The sequence below is a fragment of the Ctenopharyngodon idella genome, chromosome 12 (assembly GCF_019924925.1).
Source record: "Ctenopharyngodon idella isolate HZGC_01 chromosome 12, HZGC01, whole genome shotgun sequence".
Classification (NCBI taxonomy): Eukaryota; Metazoa; Chordata; class Actinopteri; order Cypriniformes; family Xenocyprididae; genus Ctenopharyngodon; species Ctenopharyngodon idella.
The window spans coordinates 2119114-2137881 of NC_067231.1; the positions used below are offsets into that span (position 1 = coordinate 2119114).

Sequence of the window (18768 nt, forward strand, 5' to 3'; positions counted from 1 at the left end):
TTAATAAATGTTTGTGACTCTGGCATTGTCCCAAAACCAAGAGAGCTGCAGCTTCCTTCCAAGACAGCATCCTAACTAGTGGGCAACCAACATATCGTCAATTCCTATATATTGGCTGACATTTGGACTTTTTAATTATTCTGTTTGGTTGATAAGTGCCAGTTTGGCATCTTAATTTTTATTTTTTAATTAACTTTTTCTGTTTGGCCAATAAGTGTCAGATTGGCCTTTTTTATTTTTATTTTTTTTTTTTCTGTTTGGCCGATAAGTGTCAATTTGGTCTTTTTTCATTTTTAATTAATTTTCTTCTGTTTGGCCAATAAGTGTGTTTGGCCCCTTAATTTTTATGTTTTAATTACTTTTTTTTTTTTTTTCTGTTTGGCCGATAAGTGTCAGTTTGGCCTTTTTTAATTTTTAATTGTTATTTCTTAATTATTTTTTATTTTCTATTTGGCCATTAAGTTCCAGTTTGGCTTCTTAATTTTTATTTTTTAATTTTTTTTTTTTTTTTTCTGTTTGGCCAATAAGCACCAATTTGGTCTTTTTTAATTTTTATTTTTTAATTAACTTTTTCTGTTTGGCCAATAAGTGCCAGTTTGGCCTTTTTTGTTATTATTTATTTATTTTTTAATTTTTTCTGTTTGGCCAATAAGTGCATTTGGCCTCTTAATTTTTATTTTTTTAATTACTTTTTGTTTTTGTTTTGTTTGGCAAATAAGTGCCAGTTTGGCCTTTTTTAATTTTAATTTTTATTTTTTTTCTGTTTGGCCAATAAGTGTCAGTTTATTCTTTTTTAATTTTTAATTTTTAATTGTTATTTCTTAATTATTTTTTCTTTTCTGTTTGGCCAATAAGTTCCAGTTTGGCTTCTTAATTTTTATTTTTTAATTATTATTATTATTATTTTTTTTTTTCTGTTTGGCCAATAAGTGCCAATTTGGCTTCTTAAATAAATAAATAAATAAATAAATAAATAAAATGTATTTATTTATTTATTTATTTATTTATTGTTTGTTTGTTTGTTTGTTTTGTTTGTTTGTGTCTGTTTGGCCGATAAGTGTGAGTTTGGTCTTTTTTAATTTTTATATTTTTAAATAACTTTTTCTCTTTTTCTTTTGTCTGTTTGGCCGATAAGTGTCAGTTTGTTCTTTTTTAATTTTTATTTTTTATTTTTTAATTACCTTTTTCTCTTTGGCCAGTAAGTGCCGGTTTGGCCTTTTTTTTTTTTTTTTTTCTTTTTTTTTTTTTTTATTAATTTTTTTTTTTTTTTTTTCTGTTTGGTCAATAAGTGCCAGTTTTGGCCTTTTTTAATTATTATTATTATTATTATTATTATTATTATTTCTGTTTGGCCTAATTTAACATGAACATACACAACTGTGCATTCTGGTCTCGCCTTTTCTGCAAATGTTGGTCTAAATGAAGGTGTTTAAACTGTTTGGAGCAGCCTTTGCATTGAAAGTGTAATACTTTATGCCATGACACCTTAAAACACTGTCCAGGTGAGCAGCTCACAAGGATGTGAATGTGTATTTGTCTTTGTCTTGACTCACCAAAAGGATCGCCATGTGGACATCCCAGAACCCCGCAATGGGAGACTCACTGCAAGGCCTTCTGGAAAATTCTGAATGCCAATGCCTATGGCCAAATTTCTGAAAGAAACAGACATTATCGCTAAATCAGTTCTCAACAGAGAGCACATGCAGATCTGGTGTTGCATTGAGGCACACTGGTTCCAAGTGGTTTTGACACTCTGTAACTTTTCAACTCTCTTAAGTTCACACATTATCTCAGCGAGAGATTTCACAGCGTGGAGTGTGCCAGGGCTGAGAATCGACTGTTGACTAAGGCTCTCCGTGTGAATCAGATGAAGGCTTACTGAAGTGCAACATATGGGTGTGCCATACCACAAGACCACGAGAAAAAACAGGTTATGGATGGGGCATGAACTACATCTGGAATCACACTGTTGTGTTTGGATGATCATTTATGAAACTTTCTCGCAAACCGTGACACAAGCTTTTTAGGCTTCATCATTAATACATTTGAAAACACTGTTTTCGTTTCAAAACGTTTTTTTGTCCACTAACGTTTTCCAAAAGTTTCTGGTCCACACTGAAATGTCAGAATGCTTAAATCATCTTACTGCACATGCATAAAATGAGATGATACCAGACATAATAAAGTTCCCACAGTATTCTTCTGGCATGATCATTTTATTAGCAAAATACTCCAACACTTGGTACATTCAGGTCACACTCAATCGATATTCCAGATATGGTCTAAAACGCAATTGCCCTCATGTGTTGACGCAAGAAAGCAATTGCAAGTAAATTTTCTGTCATCTTTGCAGGAATGTGAAGATTGTAAAAAGTAACATTTATCTTTAGAAACATTGTGCAAGTGTGTATAGTTACACACAATAGTCCACTTTAGACATTCTACTAACTTTGCAACTACTTGTCAACTAACTCTCATTAGAGTAGCAGACTGGTTAGGTTTAGGTTAGGGTTCAGTTTAGTAGAATACGTTGACATGTACTTGTAAAATTACATATAGTCAGTAGAATGACTGTTGGGGAGAATCAAAATAAAGTGCTTTAAAGGGTTAGTTCACCCAAAAATGAAAATTATATCATTTATTACTCACCCTCATGTCGTTCCACACCCGTAAGACCTTCGTTCATCTTCGGAAAACAAATTAAGATATTTTTGTTGAAATCCGATGGCTCAGTGAGGCCTGCATAGCCAGCAATGACATTTCCTCTCTCAAGATCCATTAATGTACTTAAAACATATTTAAATCAGTTCATGTGAGTACAGTGGTTCAATATTATAAAGCGATGAGAATATTTTTGGTGCGCCAAAAAAAAATAAAAAAATAAAATAATGACTTATATTGTGATGGCCGATTTCAAAACACTGCTTCCTGAAGCTTCAGAGCGTTATGAATCAGCGTATCGAATCATGATTCAGATCACGTGTCAAACTACTGAAATCACGTGACTTTGGCGCTCCGAACCGCTGATTCGACACGCTGATTCATAACGCTCCGAAGCTTCATGAAGCAGTGTTTTGAAATCGGCCATCACTATATAAGTCGTTATTTTGTTTTTTTGGTGCACCAAATATATTTTCGTCACTTTATAATATTAATATTCAATCACTGTACTCACATGAACTGATTCAAATATGTTTTTAGTACATTAATGGATCTTGAGAGAGGAAATGTCATTGCTGGCTATGCAGGCCTCACTGAGCCATCGGATTTCAACAAAAATATCTTAATTTGCGTTCCGAAGATGAACGAAGATCTTACAGATGTGGAACGACACGATGGTGAGTATTAAATGATTCATTTTTGGGTGAACTAACCCTTTAAGATATTAAGCAGACAGTCTACTAATACTCTAACGTCTGCTAGTTGACATGTAGTTGCAAAGTTAGTAGAATGTCTAAAGTAGATTGGAAGTGGATGTCTAAACTTTTATTGTAGTTTCATGCATTATTTTTTTAATCAACATTTGAATGTGGGTGAGTTTAATTTAAAAAAAGCAACACTTTGAGCAAAAAGCTGAATAAATCACATTTTTGTCAAAGACTACATCTGGATCGGATTCACAACGATGATCAAAACATAGATGGAGTAGATCCAACAACACCCCAAAAGCGTCACAGTTCTGTATAGCTCGTCCTGGGTTGACATTTCATTCGGCAGTTTTGATTTATGTGCTGTTTAATGTTGATGATCGCGTAATTTCACATATGCATCTGCTTACATAAGCTATCACTTGTTTCTGCATCTTCTTCGCCTGTGTTTTGACCAGGAGATTCAGTAATCTTTCAGCAGATGTGTAATAGCGCCCACTACTGTATAACAGTGAAAATTCGGAAAATTCTGTCAATGGCGAGGAAGCGTTGTCATAAATGACGGAAAATTCCATCAATGGTGGGGAAAGGGTTATCTGACCCATGCTGGTGTCATGAGAAATAGAGTCCCCCCCAGGAATCGGATCTCCTTTAGGACCCATGCGGTAATGCCTGATCAAAAGTTGTTATCGTGATGTCTTGACTAATTATAGCCTATTTCACTATTGTATGATGTTTATTACATTATGTGCCCAAACAACATGCTTGAAATATAAAATGAATGCCTATGTATTACATAATAAAACAAACTGGAAACAGATATTGGAAGCAAAAAACATACCTAATATAATATAAGCTAAGCTAGCAGGCTAATCGGGTAGATGTATGCTATGCTAGTACATAAACTAACTAAAAAACAGTAAGAATGAGAAATGCTTGATTTCACAACCTATAGCTTCAGTTATATACTAGTATATGAACCATGTCATTTAAAAGACATTAATGGACATTATAACACATTTAAGGTATAGGTACAGGGAATAAAAATACTACCCATTAAAAGTCCGTTGAACCAATGGGATCACTCAGGGTCCTAAAGGAGACCCAATTCTTGGGAGGACTCGAGTTCTCACCACACCGGTATAACTATATTTATAGCTACAATATGCATCACATGACATGCGTCAAACATGCGTCATTGTTTGACACAACACACTGTATCGCAAAAATGGCATTTTCAAATTTACCCACTTTGGAGAGCGTCTTCAAAACACTCAGTTTTCACAGGACAAAAACACTGTCACAGTGTACAGAAGGACTGAAAAAATTTGATTTCAAATGCATTCTGATTCATACATGTATTATGCGTGCATTTGGTAGACGCTTTTATCCACATCAGTATATATTTATTAGTTAATTGCTAACACCATGATCTACTGATTGAGCTACAACAATATGAGAATGCATTAACACAAAAGGAGAATATTGTGTCCCAACTAGACATTGCATTTTCAAATGTATCCGGATTAGTCAAGACAGTGCACATGAGTGTGTGAACGGGCATTTACTCAAACAAGCGTGTAAGAACAACACTTCATTAGCGGTAAGCGCTGGAGGATGATTTAAGTTTTCTCTGGAGAGTTGTGGGAAGTGGGTGGGAGCGTGTTTCTCTCCCGAGGCGGTCTGAGGGTGGTCTCCACAGCAGAACTGATAAGCAGCTCTATTTGTTTGGCCTAGACTGCTCTGCGTCCTAATGCAACCGCCCTCTGGAAGTTCCCGGAACCTCCTGGAGCCTGCGCTCACAAAGCAAGAAAAGCTGCTCTGTTTTGACTCCCACCCCCAACACTCTTTCACTGCCTTCTTCAATCTCTCCTGCTGAACGATGTGCGCGCTGGCATGCGCTCAAGGTACGGCCCCCAGAGAAGTCAGATTAATGACAGCTAGTCACGGAAAGGCTTACAGCACCCGTATGATGTTGGAGAGTTTGAGGGAGAACGAATGCAAGTGAAAGACTGAAGAGAACGGGTTGCTGATCCAAACACATTTGACTATTTCTTCCATGCAACACAAAATGTGATGTTTTTTTTGAAAACATATTGGCTGCATGTGAATGAGAACTAGGACAGTCAAGCTACAAAATGACAAAAAAGCACCAATAAAGTACTATTAATATTGGAAATATTGGTCTGTTCCTCCAAGACAATCTCATGGCAATTCATAACGGTTGGTTTAGGTGTGGACATTTATGTGTACAATTTTCTAAAAATCTTACATTTTTGTATGATGTTGGGGAATTTGAGGGAGACAAAATGCAAGTGAAAGACAGAAGAGAATGGATTCAAAATGTTCCTCGTTTGTCTTTATTTCTTCCATGCAACACAAAACGTGATTTTTTTGAAGAAAACAAACTAGTTCTTTAATTTTTGGGCCTGAAACTAACCTTTTGGTGACTTAAGAAAATTTACTGGCCATAAATATTTTTACCATAAATTAATCCCTAATAAAGTTACAAAAGTTATTCAGTCAAGAGCAATGAGTGATTGATCTTTGATATTTGTTGCTTGATTAACATTAAAAAGACAGACAGCAGCAGGAATATTAGGCTGCTGTCACTTTAAGAGATGCGTTTTATTTGCACATGCGTTTTATTTCTCAACTGTTTATGTTCACTTAAGACATAACTGACTGTTTACAAGGATACTTGCCCAGACGGGCATTTTGACATAATTTTGTTTAAATATGTCTGTTCAGGCACAAGAAGACGAGAAAGAGAGCTGTCTGAGATGCAGATTAACGAATTGAGTTTCACACACTTGCCAACACTGATTTTTTCTCGCATTTGGCGCTTGGGGAGGGTTAATTTTAGGTCCTGTATATATGCAAGCATTAACTATTCACAAATTAAAGCTTTAGATAGATATTGGGTTGTTTTAACCCAACCTGCTGGGTAGTTTTATTCAACCCAACTATTGTTTATAAATTACTGTATTTCTTGCTTAAAATGAACCCAAGTATGTTTAATAAATAAACATTTATGAATATGTCTAACGAATAATAATTAAAAAAATAAACATTTATTAAATTGCTTATTAATAAATGTTCACCTTTTGATTATTATTGTTGCCTCTAGTAATTATGTGTCTGATTTTTAATTTCCAACTTATTTTGGGTTCATTTTAAGAAAGCCATACAGTAATTTTTAAACAATAGTTGGGGTAAATAAAACTGACCTGGGCAAACATTTAACCCAATCGCTGGGTTTGTCCATTTTCAACCCAACTTGGGTTGTTTTTAACCCAACATTTTTTAGAGTGTGAGGCTGAATATTATAAAAAAAAAAATAATAATAATTATATATGCATGAATGAATAGTTGCATTTAGAAAATAGATGGGTGAATTTCCATTTCATGCCAACTTGAGAGAGGAAGAGAAATGAAGAGAGGATGAGAGGACAGGAGAAACTGTGGTGTGGCATAATGAAAGACTGAAGAAAAAACCAAGGGGAGGTTTTGGAGAAGGGCGAAGTGAACTCGCTCACACGGGCTGTGTTCACACAGTGTGGAAACAACAGCCCTTCTCACCATTTCAGAAACATGTTTTCCCATCCCCAGGAATTCTTCTCTGGCATATTTCACTCCTCTAAGGCAGGTCTATTTCTGTGTGCGAAGAGACTCTATTCACCCACCTCTGAGGACAGGCTTCAGTAACCGCAAGCTCTCGGCAGTAAAATAGGGTGGAGATCTCAAAACGTACAATGCCATTCCAACACTTCACTTTCTTAGCTTAGTATACAAGCTTGAAAGTAAATTAAAATGAAGGAAGGATGTGGGATTTGTGATACACTGTGTGTTGGTTCAGACGGCTGTATTAAAACAAACCCCCCAAAAAACATAAAGGGAAACATTCCAACATTATTGCAAAAGCATGAAGAAGCCTCCATTGAGAAGGGAAGACAGTGGGTCCAGTGTCTGACCACAGAGCTCCTCTCTGGGCACAAAGGGCCTTTGGTGCCCCCCTCCATCCATGGGGGTCTGCCCTGAATGGGCATCTGTGTGTTGGGAAGAGCATGGGGATCTGGGAGAAATGAGGGAAAATCCCCAAAACCATCTGCACCAATCACTATGGCTTTCCAGTGACCTTTGACCTCAGTACCCACCGTATACCCACTGCTTTTCACTCACAGAGGACGACTGTGGGAAAAGTGTACCTAAAAACATTTTATAAGACACCCTTAACTGCATGTTTTTCCACATTCGATCAACTCGTGTTCTAGTGGCTCAAAGCTATGTTTCATTTCTGTCTACAATATATATTAAAAAAGTAAGCATTAAATATTCAAGAATTTAAGCCTTTTTTAATTTAACAGAAAATTAAGTCAAGTACGTGCAAGTGCGCGCAAACTCATTGTTCGGTCCGATTGTTTTATATTCATTTTATTTTTTCACTTTTAGGATGTTACTTTTTTAAGCTGCTTCTACATTAGCATTAGTGATGCTTAAAGCAATTGCAAATGTTGACAAGATAAATGATAAAATTCGAAGTCACAGCAAATAATTTTTAATAAATGTTTTTCCTAGTGGAACAGTGTACAGACATGTGCAAGTGTCTGACAGCATCATTGTAGAATGATCCTGAGGCTCGATACTAAAGCAGATAAAGAGGGTCTTACACAGGGTTAGTGACTCACTGTTCTGTAATACAGAGAAAAAGACAACTCTGGTTGCCTAGCTGACATAATCTCAAAACATGTACACATACAGTATACAAAGCTTTATTAGATATCATATTCTTCTTGCACTGCACTACATGGACATTAATGCATTTTTTTTTTTTTTTTTTTTTTACTGGCGAGTCTAAGATGGTGATCACAATGTTTGTGCTGGCTTGTCATTTCCCATTAGTTTGTTTCAAAGATGGTATAGCCCAGAGCTGTGCTTATTCATAATTACCTTAAGACTGAACCAGAGTTAGTCTGTTTGTTTGTCAGCCAAAGTTGTTTAATTTCATTAAGTTTGCATTGCCTTTTCTATCAGTTTATGTTCTCAGTTTATGTTTTCTGTAATCAAGCTTATATTAAACAACAAGAAATGCATGTGCAACTTGGTGGACAATGGTTTTTAAAGAAAAAGGGAGCACTCTGTCCTCAAACCGGTGACAGGGTCATGGGTGGCCGAGGCTCATTGATGCACGTGGGGATCGAAGGCTGGCCCGTGTGGTCCGATCCAACAGACGAGCTACTGTAGCTCAAATTGCTCAAGAAGTTAATGCTGGTTCTGATAGAAGGTGTCAGAATACACAGTGCATCACAGTTTGTTGCGTATGGAGCTGCATAGACACCGACCAGTCAGGGTGCCCATGCTGACCCCGTCCACCGCCGAAAGCGGCAACAGTGGGCACGTGAGCATCAGAACCTGGACCACAGAGCAATGGAAGAAGGTGGCCTGGTCTGATGAATCACGTTTTCTTTTACATCACGTGGATGGCCGGGTGCGTGTGCGTCGCTTACCTGGGGAACACATGGCACCAGGATGCACTATGGGAAGAAGGCAAGCCGGCGGAGGCAGTGTGATGCTTTGGGCAATGTTCTGCTGGGAAACCTTGGGTCCTGCCATCCATGCGGATGTTCTTTGACACATACTGACCTAAGCATTGTTGCAGACCATGTACACCCTTTCATGGAAACGGTATTCCCTGGTGTCTGTGGCCTCTTTCAGCAGGATAATGCTCCTGCCACAAAGCAAAAATGGTTCAGGAATGCTTTGAGGAGCACAACAACGAGTTTGAGGTGTTGACTTGGCCTCCAAATTCCCCAGATCTCAATCCAATCGAGCATCTGTGGGATGTGCTGAACAAACAAGTCCGATCCATGGAGGCTCCACCTCGCAACTTACAGGACTTAAAGGATCTGCTGCTAACATCTTGGTGTCAGATACCACAGCACACCTTCAGGGGTCTAGTGGAGTCCATGCCTCGACGGGTCAGGGCTGTTTTGGCAGCAAAAGGGGGACCAACACAATATTAGGAAGGTGTGTCCTGGGAATGTCCTAAAATGTCCCCACAAAGATGGCAATATCCAAAATCCTTGTCCTTGTGGGGCCTTTTTTGGTCTCCATGAGGAAAACAGCTTATAAATCATACTAAGTAATGTTTGTTTGTACAGTTTGTACAGTATAAAAATCATTGTCTATGGAAAGTCCCCATAAAACATGGAAACCCAACATTGTCGCAGTAAGGCAGGGGAGAGAATAAATTGTTGAATGAAGTAATTATTTTTGTTTTGTTTTTGTGCACAAAAAGTATTCTCGTCACTTCAAAACATTAGGGTCGAACCACTGTAGTCATGTCGACTATTTTATCGATGTCTTTACTACTTTTCGGGACCTCAAATGACGGTAATTACATTGCTTTCTATGGGAGATAAAAAAACTCTTGGATTTCATCAAAATTATCTTAATTTGTGTTCTGAAGATGAACGAAGGTCTTACGGTTGTGAAAAAACATGAGGGTGAGTAATTAATGACAGAAATTTCATTTTTGGGTGAACTAACCCTTTAAGGTGAAAAAGTAAAGCTGATTATAGAGATACAGTCCACCCGATATTTAAGTTCCAGCACTTTGAGTCTTTAATGCAGAAACTCACTGTTTCTTCCCTCAAGCTTTAACAGTAATAAAAGCAGCTTTGAGAATGGCAGGTGCGTCTTTGAGGCAGCCAGACAGAAAGTTGGAGTGTGGGCCATATTTTACTGGCATGTATAAACACACACCTGCGGTGTCGAGCCAAGCAAGTCCTGCTAAACTAAACTGAATAAAGTCCAAACTCTGATTAACAGCATTTGCTCACAGAACAAACATTTTTGGGGGGTTTGTTACTGTTCTGAGCAGACCCAGATGGCAACTGCAGTACATTTTTAGCACTGATTTGAAGGGGAAATATGCACAATTATGCACATGATGTATTCATTTTGGTAATGAATTTTATTCTTTTATTATGCTAAACTAATCAAAAGCTGTCAACATGCTATTCCTCACTGGAAAAACAGACAGAGGAACAACAAACGAATAATATAAGAGGCCAGAGAGCGTTGAATATTATAGGTGCCCAACAGATGCTTCACCGACCGTTGCCAAAATTCAATAAAACAAGAAAATAAAAGCGATTGTGAGAAATGTCTTTAAAAGTCTTTTAAAGCCCTTATCAAGTGAGGGAGATGAGAGACGGCAAAATGAAAACGCAAGAGGGAAAAACAGGGCGGGGTGGAGGAAATGGAGGGATATGGAGAAAGAGGGAGAGAGATGGATGAGAGACAGAGAGCGGGGAGAACAGGGGCCCTATGTTTTTGAGATTCAAAGCACAATGTGCTCTTTGAGGACTGCAGAGAATAACATTTAGATAGAGAGCCATCAGTCCAGCCCTCTCTCTGCTCTCTCTCTCTCTCTCTCTCTGTCCTTCTTCTGCTTTCTTTTCTCACTACATCACATTTTAACAAAATATTTTCACAGCCTGCATATACAGTATATTTTAAGGATTAAGGATAAACTGATTATTTTTTTTTGCTCATAATTTTACATACCACACTCTTAGAAGAAATATATAGAACTTTAAAGGGTTCTTTCAGGCGCTTCATATAGAACATTTTAGGGGTTCATTTCATGGATTTAGTTTTAATCAATTAATTTTGTTTTAATGATATTTTATGATTTAAAAAGCTTGTAAACATACTTTATCACTAGAAAAAAAAATAAATGATCTTTAAACATGAAACTATTACGCAATAATTTAAGACATTTTCTCTTTGGCATAAAGTGTTCTTTAAAATTGAGTCAGAAACCAACCCTCTACAATACGAGTAAATCACTTGCATATGTGACTAAATTTCACGAGTGGCGACTAAAAAAATTTCTTTAATTACCCGATGGATGGATGGGACAGACAGACGATAGAGAGTAGATGGATGGATGATAGGACAGACAGATGACAGAAAGATAGAATAGATGGATGGATGGATGGATGGATGGAGGATAGGACAGACAGACGATAGAAAGATAGAATAGATGGATAGTTGGATGATGGATAGATAGGACAGACAGGCGATAGAAAGAAAGAATGGATGGATGGATGGATGGATGGATGGGACAGACAGACAGACAATGGATGGATTGGATGGATGGATGGAGGATAAGCCAGACAGACAGACAATAGTAAGATAGAATAGATGGATAGTTGGATGATGGAAAATGGATGGATAGGACAGACAGACAGACGATAGAGAGAATGGATGGATGGATGATGGATGGATGGATGGATGGATGGGACAGACAGACAATGGATGGATGGATGGATGGATGGATGGGTGGATGGATGGATGGATGGGACAGACAGACGATAGAGAGTAGATGGATGGATGATAGGACAGACAGATTATAAAATAGATGGATGGATGGAGGATAGGACAGACAGACAGACGATAGAAAGATAGAATAGATGGATAGTTGGATAGGATAGGACAGACAGACAGACAGACGATAGAGAGGATGGATGGATGGATGGATGGGTGGGTGGATGGATGGATGGGTGGGTGGATGAATGGGTGGGTGGATGAATGGGTGGGTGGGTAGATAGATAAAGCTCAATAGAGTGGCAATCAATATTGTGAAAGAGTCAGATTCAGAATCACTTCAGAGAAAAACACATTATAAACATCTGAACCATTCTTGAGCAGATGATTGTGGGGAACTGAACCATAAAACTTGTCAGATGAATATTAAATGAACAAACACAATTCATTAAACAAATGTGCTGTGGTCCATCAAACTGACACAATATGCATCAGCAAGAGGAACCCTGAGGGCAAGAAGAGGCAGCGGACATCAACATTATCATCCAGCCCATAGCTCAGAAAGAGTCGGCGGACCACAGAAGATTGATCCAGATGCCAGAGACAGAAGTCACCAGAAGAAACACAGCAGGACTAGCTACAAACTAGAGAGATGCGAGCTCGGCTTGCATTTGACGGGAACACTCACGCTTTCTACACTGTTTAAGTGAGGAAAGACTCAATAAATAAATAAAACCAACAGATAAATACGGACCACGTCTGTGAAAAGCCCAAACTTTCTGTCCCTAATTGACGCCCCTGTCAATCCAACAAGAAATCAATCTGGACGTTTTTCGGTGTTGGTTGACAAGCTGTTTATGATCGTTTGCAAAGGTCCATTGTACGGCAGAATTCCTGGTGGCATGTGTGTTTGGTTAAGCGTACTCTCAGGACTAGTAAACATAGTGCCACAGTAGATCATTTCCCAAAAATCAAGAACATGGTTCATCAAACACTGACGACAATGCTGAAGTTTGACAAAATAACAACCACATAATTATGAAAAGATTTTTGAGATCTGACCATAAACCATGATGAAAATGTGTGGTATAACTGTCTTCACCAAATAGTTATTCTCGCCAAAGAGATCCAACTAGTTTAAAACAAAAAGTGCAATGCAGTTAATCTAGTTAAATTAAAATATGCATAGTTTTTTACTAAACGAACACAAAGAAGAGTGATATTTCCATTTATATACACCAATACAACAATGCATAGCATTGATAATCTGTTGCATATAAAAAAGCAATACACATATTTTTTAATAAAACATTTTAATTAATGAACAGTATGTCAAGTAAATGTCAAGTATATTTGAATAATGATGAAAACAAATTATTGAATCAGTTAAAACGTCTCTAAAAACATCTAATTTACAAATCAGACAACACAGATATTAGTAATGTAACAACTATAAATCATATGAGCTTCCCAGAAAAATTATTCAATAACGGTTTGATTAGATTGATATTAAATGGCAGATCTGTTATTGCTTGGACAACATTTTACAAATTTATATTAATATAGTTATTATCCATTTTGACATTCTTTCCCAATTGACTGACCGGCTTAATTTGTGGAAATATATCGCACATTCATTCTGTTAAATTACTTCTTCAGAAGCCCATTTCCATATTTTTCTCAGTAACTTTCATCATTATTTTAAAGGGTTAGTTCACACAAAAATGAAAATTATCTCATAATTTACTCACCCTCAAGCCATCCTAGGTGTATATGACTATCTTCTTTCAGCCAAAATGGAATTACATTAAAAATATCCTGGCTTTTCCAAGCTTTATAATGGCAATGAATGGTACCCGAGATTTTGAAGCCCAAAAAAGCGCATCCATCCATCATAAAAGTAATCCATATGACTCCAGGAATGCCAGAACTCGACTTGCGTACAGCCATCTGCTAGAAGCCAGTGATTATAGTTTATAAAGTTTTAAATATGGATATTTTTCTTACAAAAACCCATCGCTTCACTTCAGACGGCCTTTATTAACCCCCTGGATTATTTTTATGATGGATGGATGCATTTTTTTGGTCTTAAAAATCTCGGGAACCATTCACTCCCATTATAAAGCTTGGAAGAACCAAGATATTTTTTAATATAATTTCGATTTGGCTGAAAGAAGATAGTCATATATACCTAGGATGGCTTGAGGGGGAATAAATCATGGGATAATTTTCATTTTTGGGTGAACTATCCCTTTAAGCCTTTCACCAGAGGAAATTGCTGAAGGAAACTGGCTCACTCTGAAACAAAAGGTGCGTATAAGATCAATTTCTACTAAAAATGAATGTGTCGGCTCTTTAAATATGACATAATTTGTGCGTAGAGGACTAATGTTAGTGTGATTCAGGGTTTTGACAGAAACACCTCCAGCAGAGAAGCAGGCGGGAAAATGTTATTCCAGCTGAGTTCATCACATTTAGCCCTAGAAATAAAATAAACTTGTTGTAAAATGTTTTGACAACTCCAAGGTCACGTCACCTCCGCTGTTGTATGCGATGAGGAATGAGTCCACTGATGTCAGCTGCACATTCATCCCAACATACACGCTAGTCTAAGTCAAAGATAGAGACGCCTGAGCAATTGCACGCCTAGGCTTCAATGTCTGGCTAAAATATATCTGGTCAGAAACATGTGCTCTGTACCTTCAAATGCTGCCTACACTGGAGCTACAAAAAAAGTCCCAGTTTCTTTGAAGAGTCTCTGAGCATCTGGTTTTAACAGTCCACTTGAGTATGTGGGTACTGGGGAATGCAAGGACTGCTTTGACTGGGAGAAGAGTGCTGGGAAAGGGAAAGAAACAGAAGAGTGGCTTTCCCCTGGAAAACAAACAGACTTTTGTTTCCGAGGAGAGAGAGAAGACTGTCTGACTGACTGCCTGCCTGCCTTCAGTGGCTCAGGATGGAGAACAAGACGGTTTCAGAAACTGGAAAAGCACACATATACACTAGTGGCCAAAAGTGATGATGTCTTGTTTTTAATGACCCTACAAGTTTGATTAAACTATTTAAATATGAGGAAATTATTTCATATACAGGTCAAGATGTCCAGATGCCTCTCTGCATAAACAACCATCTTCTCTAAGGTTGAAGGTGGAATAATGTTAGCAAAAGCACTTTAGGTTGTGTATGTCTGGCCAACCTGGAAAAGGCAATTTGTTGCCACAGAAAATTGCAAAAATATAACACAGGATTAAACTTTTCAGCATAAAGGTCAGACTAATAAAGTAAGTGGTTTTCAATGTCCAAATAACATACAATTAGAACCATCCAAAAAAGAGGTTCTTGAATGACTAACGTCTGATAATTGGAGGTTTTGCGAACATCACCGCTGACTGAACAGGTCATGTTGATTATCATTTGTTGAGGGTTTTTTCATATGAAGACCAAATAACTTGGAAAGTTTTAGTTCTTTAAAGGGATAGATCATTTGAAAGAATGTTGGTAACCAGACAGTGGACTTCCACAGTATTATTTTTTCCCACTATGGCTAAGGTCAACTGTCTGGTTACTAACATTCTTTAAAACATCTTATGTGTTCAACAGAAGACAGAAACTCAGACAGGTTTGGAAGAACATGAGGGTGAGTAAATGATGAGAGAATTTTCATTTTTGGGTGAACTATCCCTTTAATGAATGGAAAACATGATCCAATGTGGCTTCCCTGTAGATCCCTGTGAATTTCAGCAAGCCAACCTTAATTACTAGAGACTAATTACAATAATGTAAACTGTTCCACTTCCCAGAAATCCTTTAAAAGAGATATGGGATTCTCCTGGTTCCTCAAAAAAAAAAAAAAAAAAAAAACATTGAAGGACTTTAAGGTCATGCAAGTGTTGATTCCATTATAAAGGATAGAAAGAAGGAGAGGATAAAGGAGAGTACAGTACAGTACAGTATAATACAGTAGAGTAGTGCAGAGTATTATATATCTAGAGCAGAGTAATGCTGCCACTGGGAAAAGTCATAATTTCGAAACTAATGTTTTTGTTTTCTTTTCAGAATAAACTGGTTGTGTGTTGGGGAATTTCACATTTCTTTCTTTCATTTTCACTTACTAACAAAAGTCTTACAGGGATATTCTGGTGCAACTTCATAAAACCAACAAGGTGCAGGAAAAAGACATAAATACAAAACCAAAACCAGCAGCACTTTCTCCAATGGAGTGGAGAAATGAAAGAATCAACTTATGAAGAAGTCAGTTCTTTATTTTGCTGAATTCATAATAAATGATTTATCCATGCACATCACTATTTTTTTTTTTTTTTTTTTAATTCATGTGCCTCATAATCTTTACTCAAAATAAATTCTGTTTACTGGGGTGAGGGCGGGGCAACCTGTCACTCACACGAGATCCACCAGTAGCAAACCACAACCATCCAATCACTTGAAACAGCTTTCACGCGAACATAACTGAACATACCGCTGTGGAGGGAGGAAGTGGACTTTGGAGGTGGACGTAGAACTGGTGATGGACAGGGACCTGGAGGAGCCGATGGAAACAAACACCAAGTTGGAGCCAACGGTGGGAGGAACCAGGATGGATCCTTGACTGACGGGCTAGATGGAACCTGGGAAATGACTGACGGAGGCGGAAACCAGGGTGCATGGGGTATCCAGCCGACGGACCAGGGCGACATCCATGGCCCAGAAGCCCAAAGTGGAGCTGCTGGCTTGCAGGACCGAGGCGAAGACGGGGGCTCGGCAGACCGGGGCGATGACAGAGGGACTGAGGACAACAGTGAAGCTGGAAGGAAAGAAAAGCACGGTGGTACGAGGGAGCCCAGAGGAGTCTCAGGGCTGACAGACCACAGTGGAGTAGAGGGAGCAGAGAGCAGAGTCAGAGCCGTCGGGCTGACAGGCTGAGGTGGAGTCATGGGCCTGGAGGCTTGAGGTGACGCTGGTGAACTCTCATCCTCGTGCTGAGCTGGTGAACGGGCAGTCCGAAGCGGCGCCAGAGAGCCGCATGGAGCAAGCGGTGGAGGCAGAGCCAAGGAGCAGGACGGTACCAGTGGCACTGACAGATCCAGAGAACTGGACAAAACCAATGGAGGAGATGGGACCCAGAAATCAGGCAGGACATCGGAGGAGGAAGATTTCCGGATGGAACCGGATCATCCAGATGGCCGGACAGCACCGGCACAAAGGGCGAAGACTCAAGGGTGGGAGCTCGGGAGGCAAATGGATCTGCAGACCACAGATCTATTAGGCAGAGGTTCGCTGCTGGCTCTGAGATGGACTGAGCAGCTTGCGTCTGCTCCACAATGACCCAGGTAGCAGACTCCGGTTCGGGCTCCTTCTCTGCCTCGCAGATGGTGAACAAGGGAGTCTCCTTGCTGCAGCCTCCACCACCAGTACTCCAACAGTGGCCTGTCTTGGCAGGTGATAAGTTGACGCCAAGCAGGTAAGTCCATCTTCAAACTTGTTATTTGGTCAGTCATTCTGCCACAGGTCTTAGAATCCAAAGAGACTTGAAACAGGAAATCTCACAAAATAGTCCTTTAATAGGAAACTAGAATACTCAGGAAGGTAGCAGGTAACATAAACACAACATTGACGATGACTGACAAAGAACTGAACCAAACAGGAAGTATTTATACATCAGGGAAATTAGCTAATTAAATGAAAACAGGTGAATGAAATGACTAATAAAACAAACTGAGAAACTAGGTCAAGACAGACAAACTAAGAGCAAAAAAAAAAAAAAAAAAAAACGATGAAAACCATAAACAGGACAACTCAAATACTGAAGTTCTTGTTAAGAAATTACATTCCTTTAAACGTTTCTTTTTGGGAAAAAAAAATAAAATAAAAAAAATAATTAAAGTCAAAATGAAATCACAATGACAATTTCAGTCAACAGGGTTTTATTTAAAATAATAAAAAAAAAAAAAAAAGTATAATGGAGCAGAGAAAAAAGGGTGCAATAGAGTAGAATATAATTTTATATATATTTAAAGTTGGATATACAGTACTTCCAACTTTATCCGAATACATGCATTACACTCAGGTAACACAATATATACTGTATAGCAAATACCAAATGCTTGATTGTATGTACTGTTGCAAAATGTATATTCTCGCCCAGCTGTAGTCTGCTAAACTTTATATTAATTATAATGCATAAAAATATATAGATATTATAAACAACATAACATTTTCTGTAAAGATGTTTTGAAATAATACTGTGAAAAGCGCTATACAAATAAAATTAACTTGACTTAATCTCTACCAAAACTTTACATACACAAAGACGGTGCACTCGTTTTACTATGAATGGGAGAAAATTCAAAGCGCAATATGGCGAAATAAGTCCCGCCTTCTAAATAAAAGAGCCAATCACTGATTGGTAAAGTCATTGCGTCACTGCAGCTGCCGTTAGTAGCTCCGGTTGTGCTTATGACTGCACATGCGCACTGGCTGGTCCAGCCTGAAAAATGTACATTTTTTGGCATGATTCGAGTGTTTAGGGAAAAAAAAAGGGACTTGCTTTAAAGGGACTTTGCCTCTATTCTCTGTTTGTCCTCATGTGATTGTTTTTAGGCTTTGACAAAGGCCTCTTTCTTATGCCGTATCATAAGTTCAACACACCACAGAAAGCTGCTGCTCCCTGTGTTTACTGGTTGAACAAACTATGTATCCATTCATCTGTCTCTCCTCATCTCCGTGCTTTTAGGAAACCCTCAGTTGTCAGTATGGATGTAGAGAGATTGTAAAGCTAACCCAAAACAGCTTTTCCTATGGAGATACATGCAACATGGTATTACAGACACGCACAGACAGAAATGCAGAATAAAAGACACACATTCAACATCTGCAAGCTTTAGCTCACATCTGGACGGCGGTCACAAACGTGCACACACATAGTGGAGTCCAGGTGCTTCAACGCTCACAATGCGGCTCTGATTCTCTGCGATGGCTAATAGATTCCATCTGGCAGTATGATGTGCACACTTGTTAGCCGGTTTCCTTCTCGCTCACTCGCTCCCTCCCTGTCTGGCAGGATTCT

The 18768-nt window shown here is 38.3% G+C and overlaps 1 protein-coding gene across 4 annotated transcripts in view; it reads right to left on the reverse strand.

The window, feature by feature from the left end:
- Window positions 1–18768, reverse strand: part of LOC127523498 (zinc transporter ZIP11-like) — a 136215-nt gene that overhangs the window by 1139 nt on the left and 116308 nt on the right. For all 4 annotated transcript variants that reach the window (XM_051914252.1, XM_051914253.1, XM_051914254.1 and 1 more), the window contains exon 8: window positions 1554–1652. In XM_051914252.1, the coding sequence (XP_051770212.1) occupies window positions 1554–1652 (99 nt within the window). The remainder of the gene's footprint in view (window positions 1–1553; window positions 1653–18768) is intronic.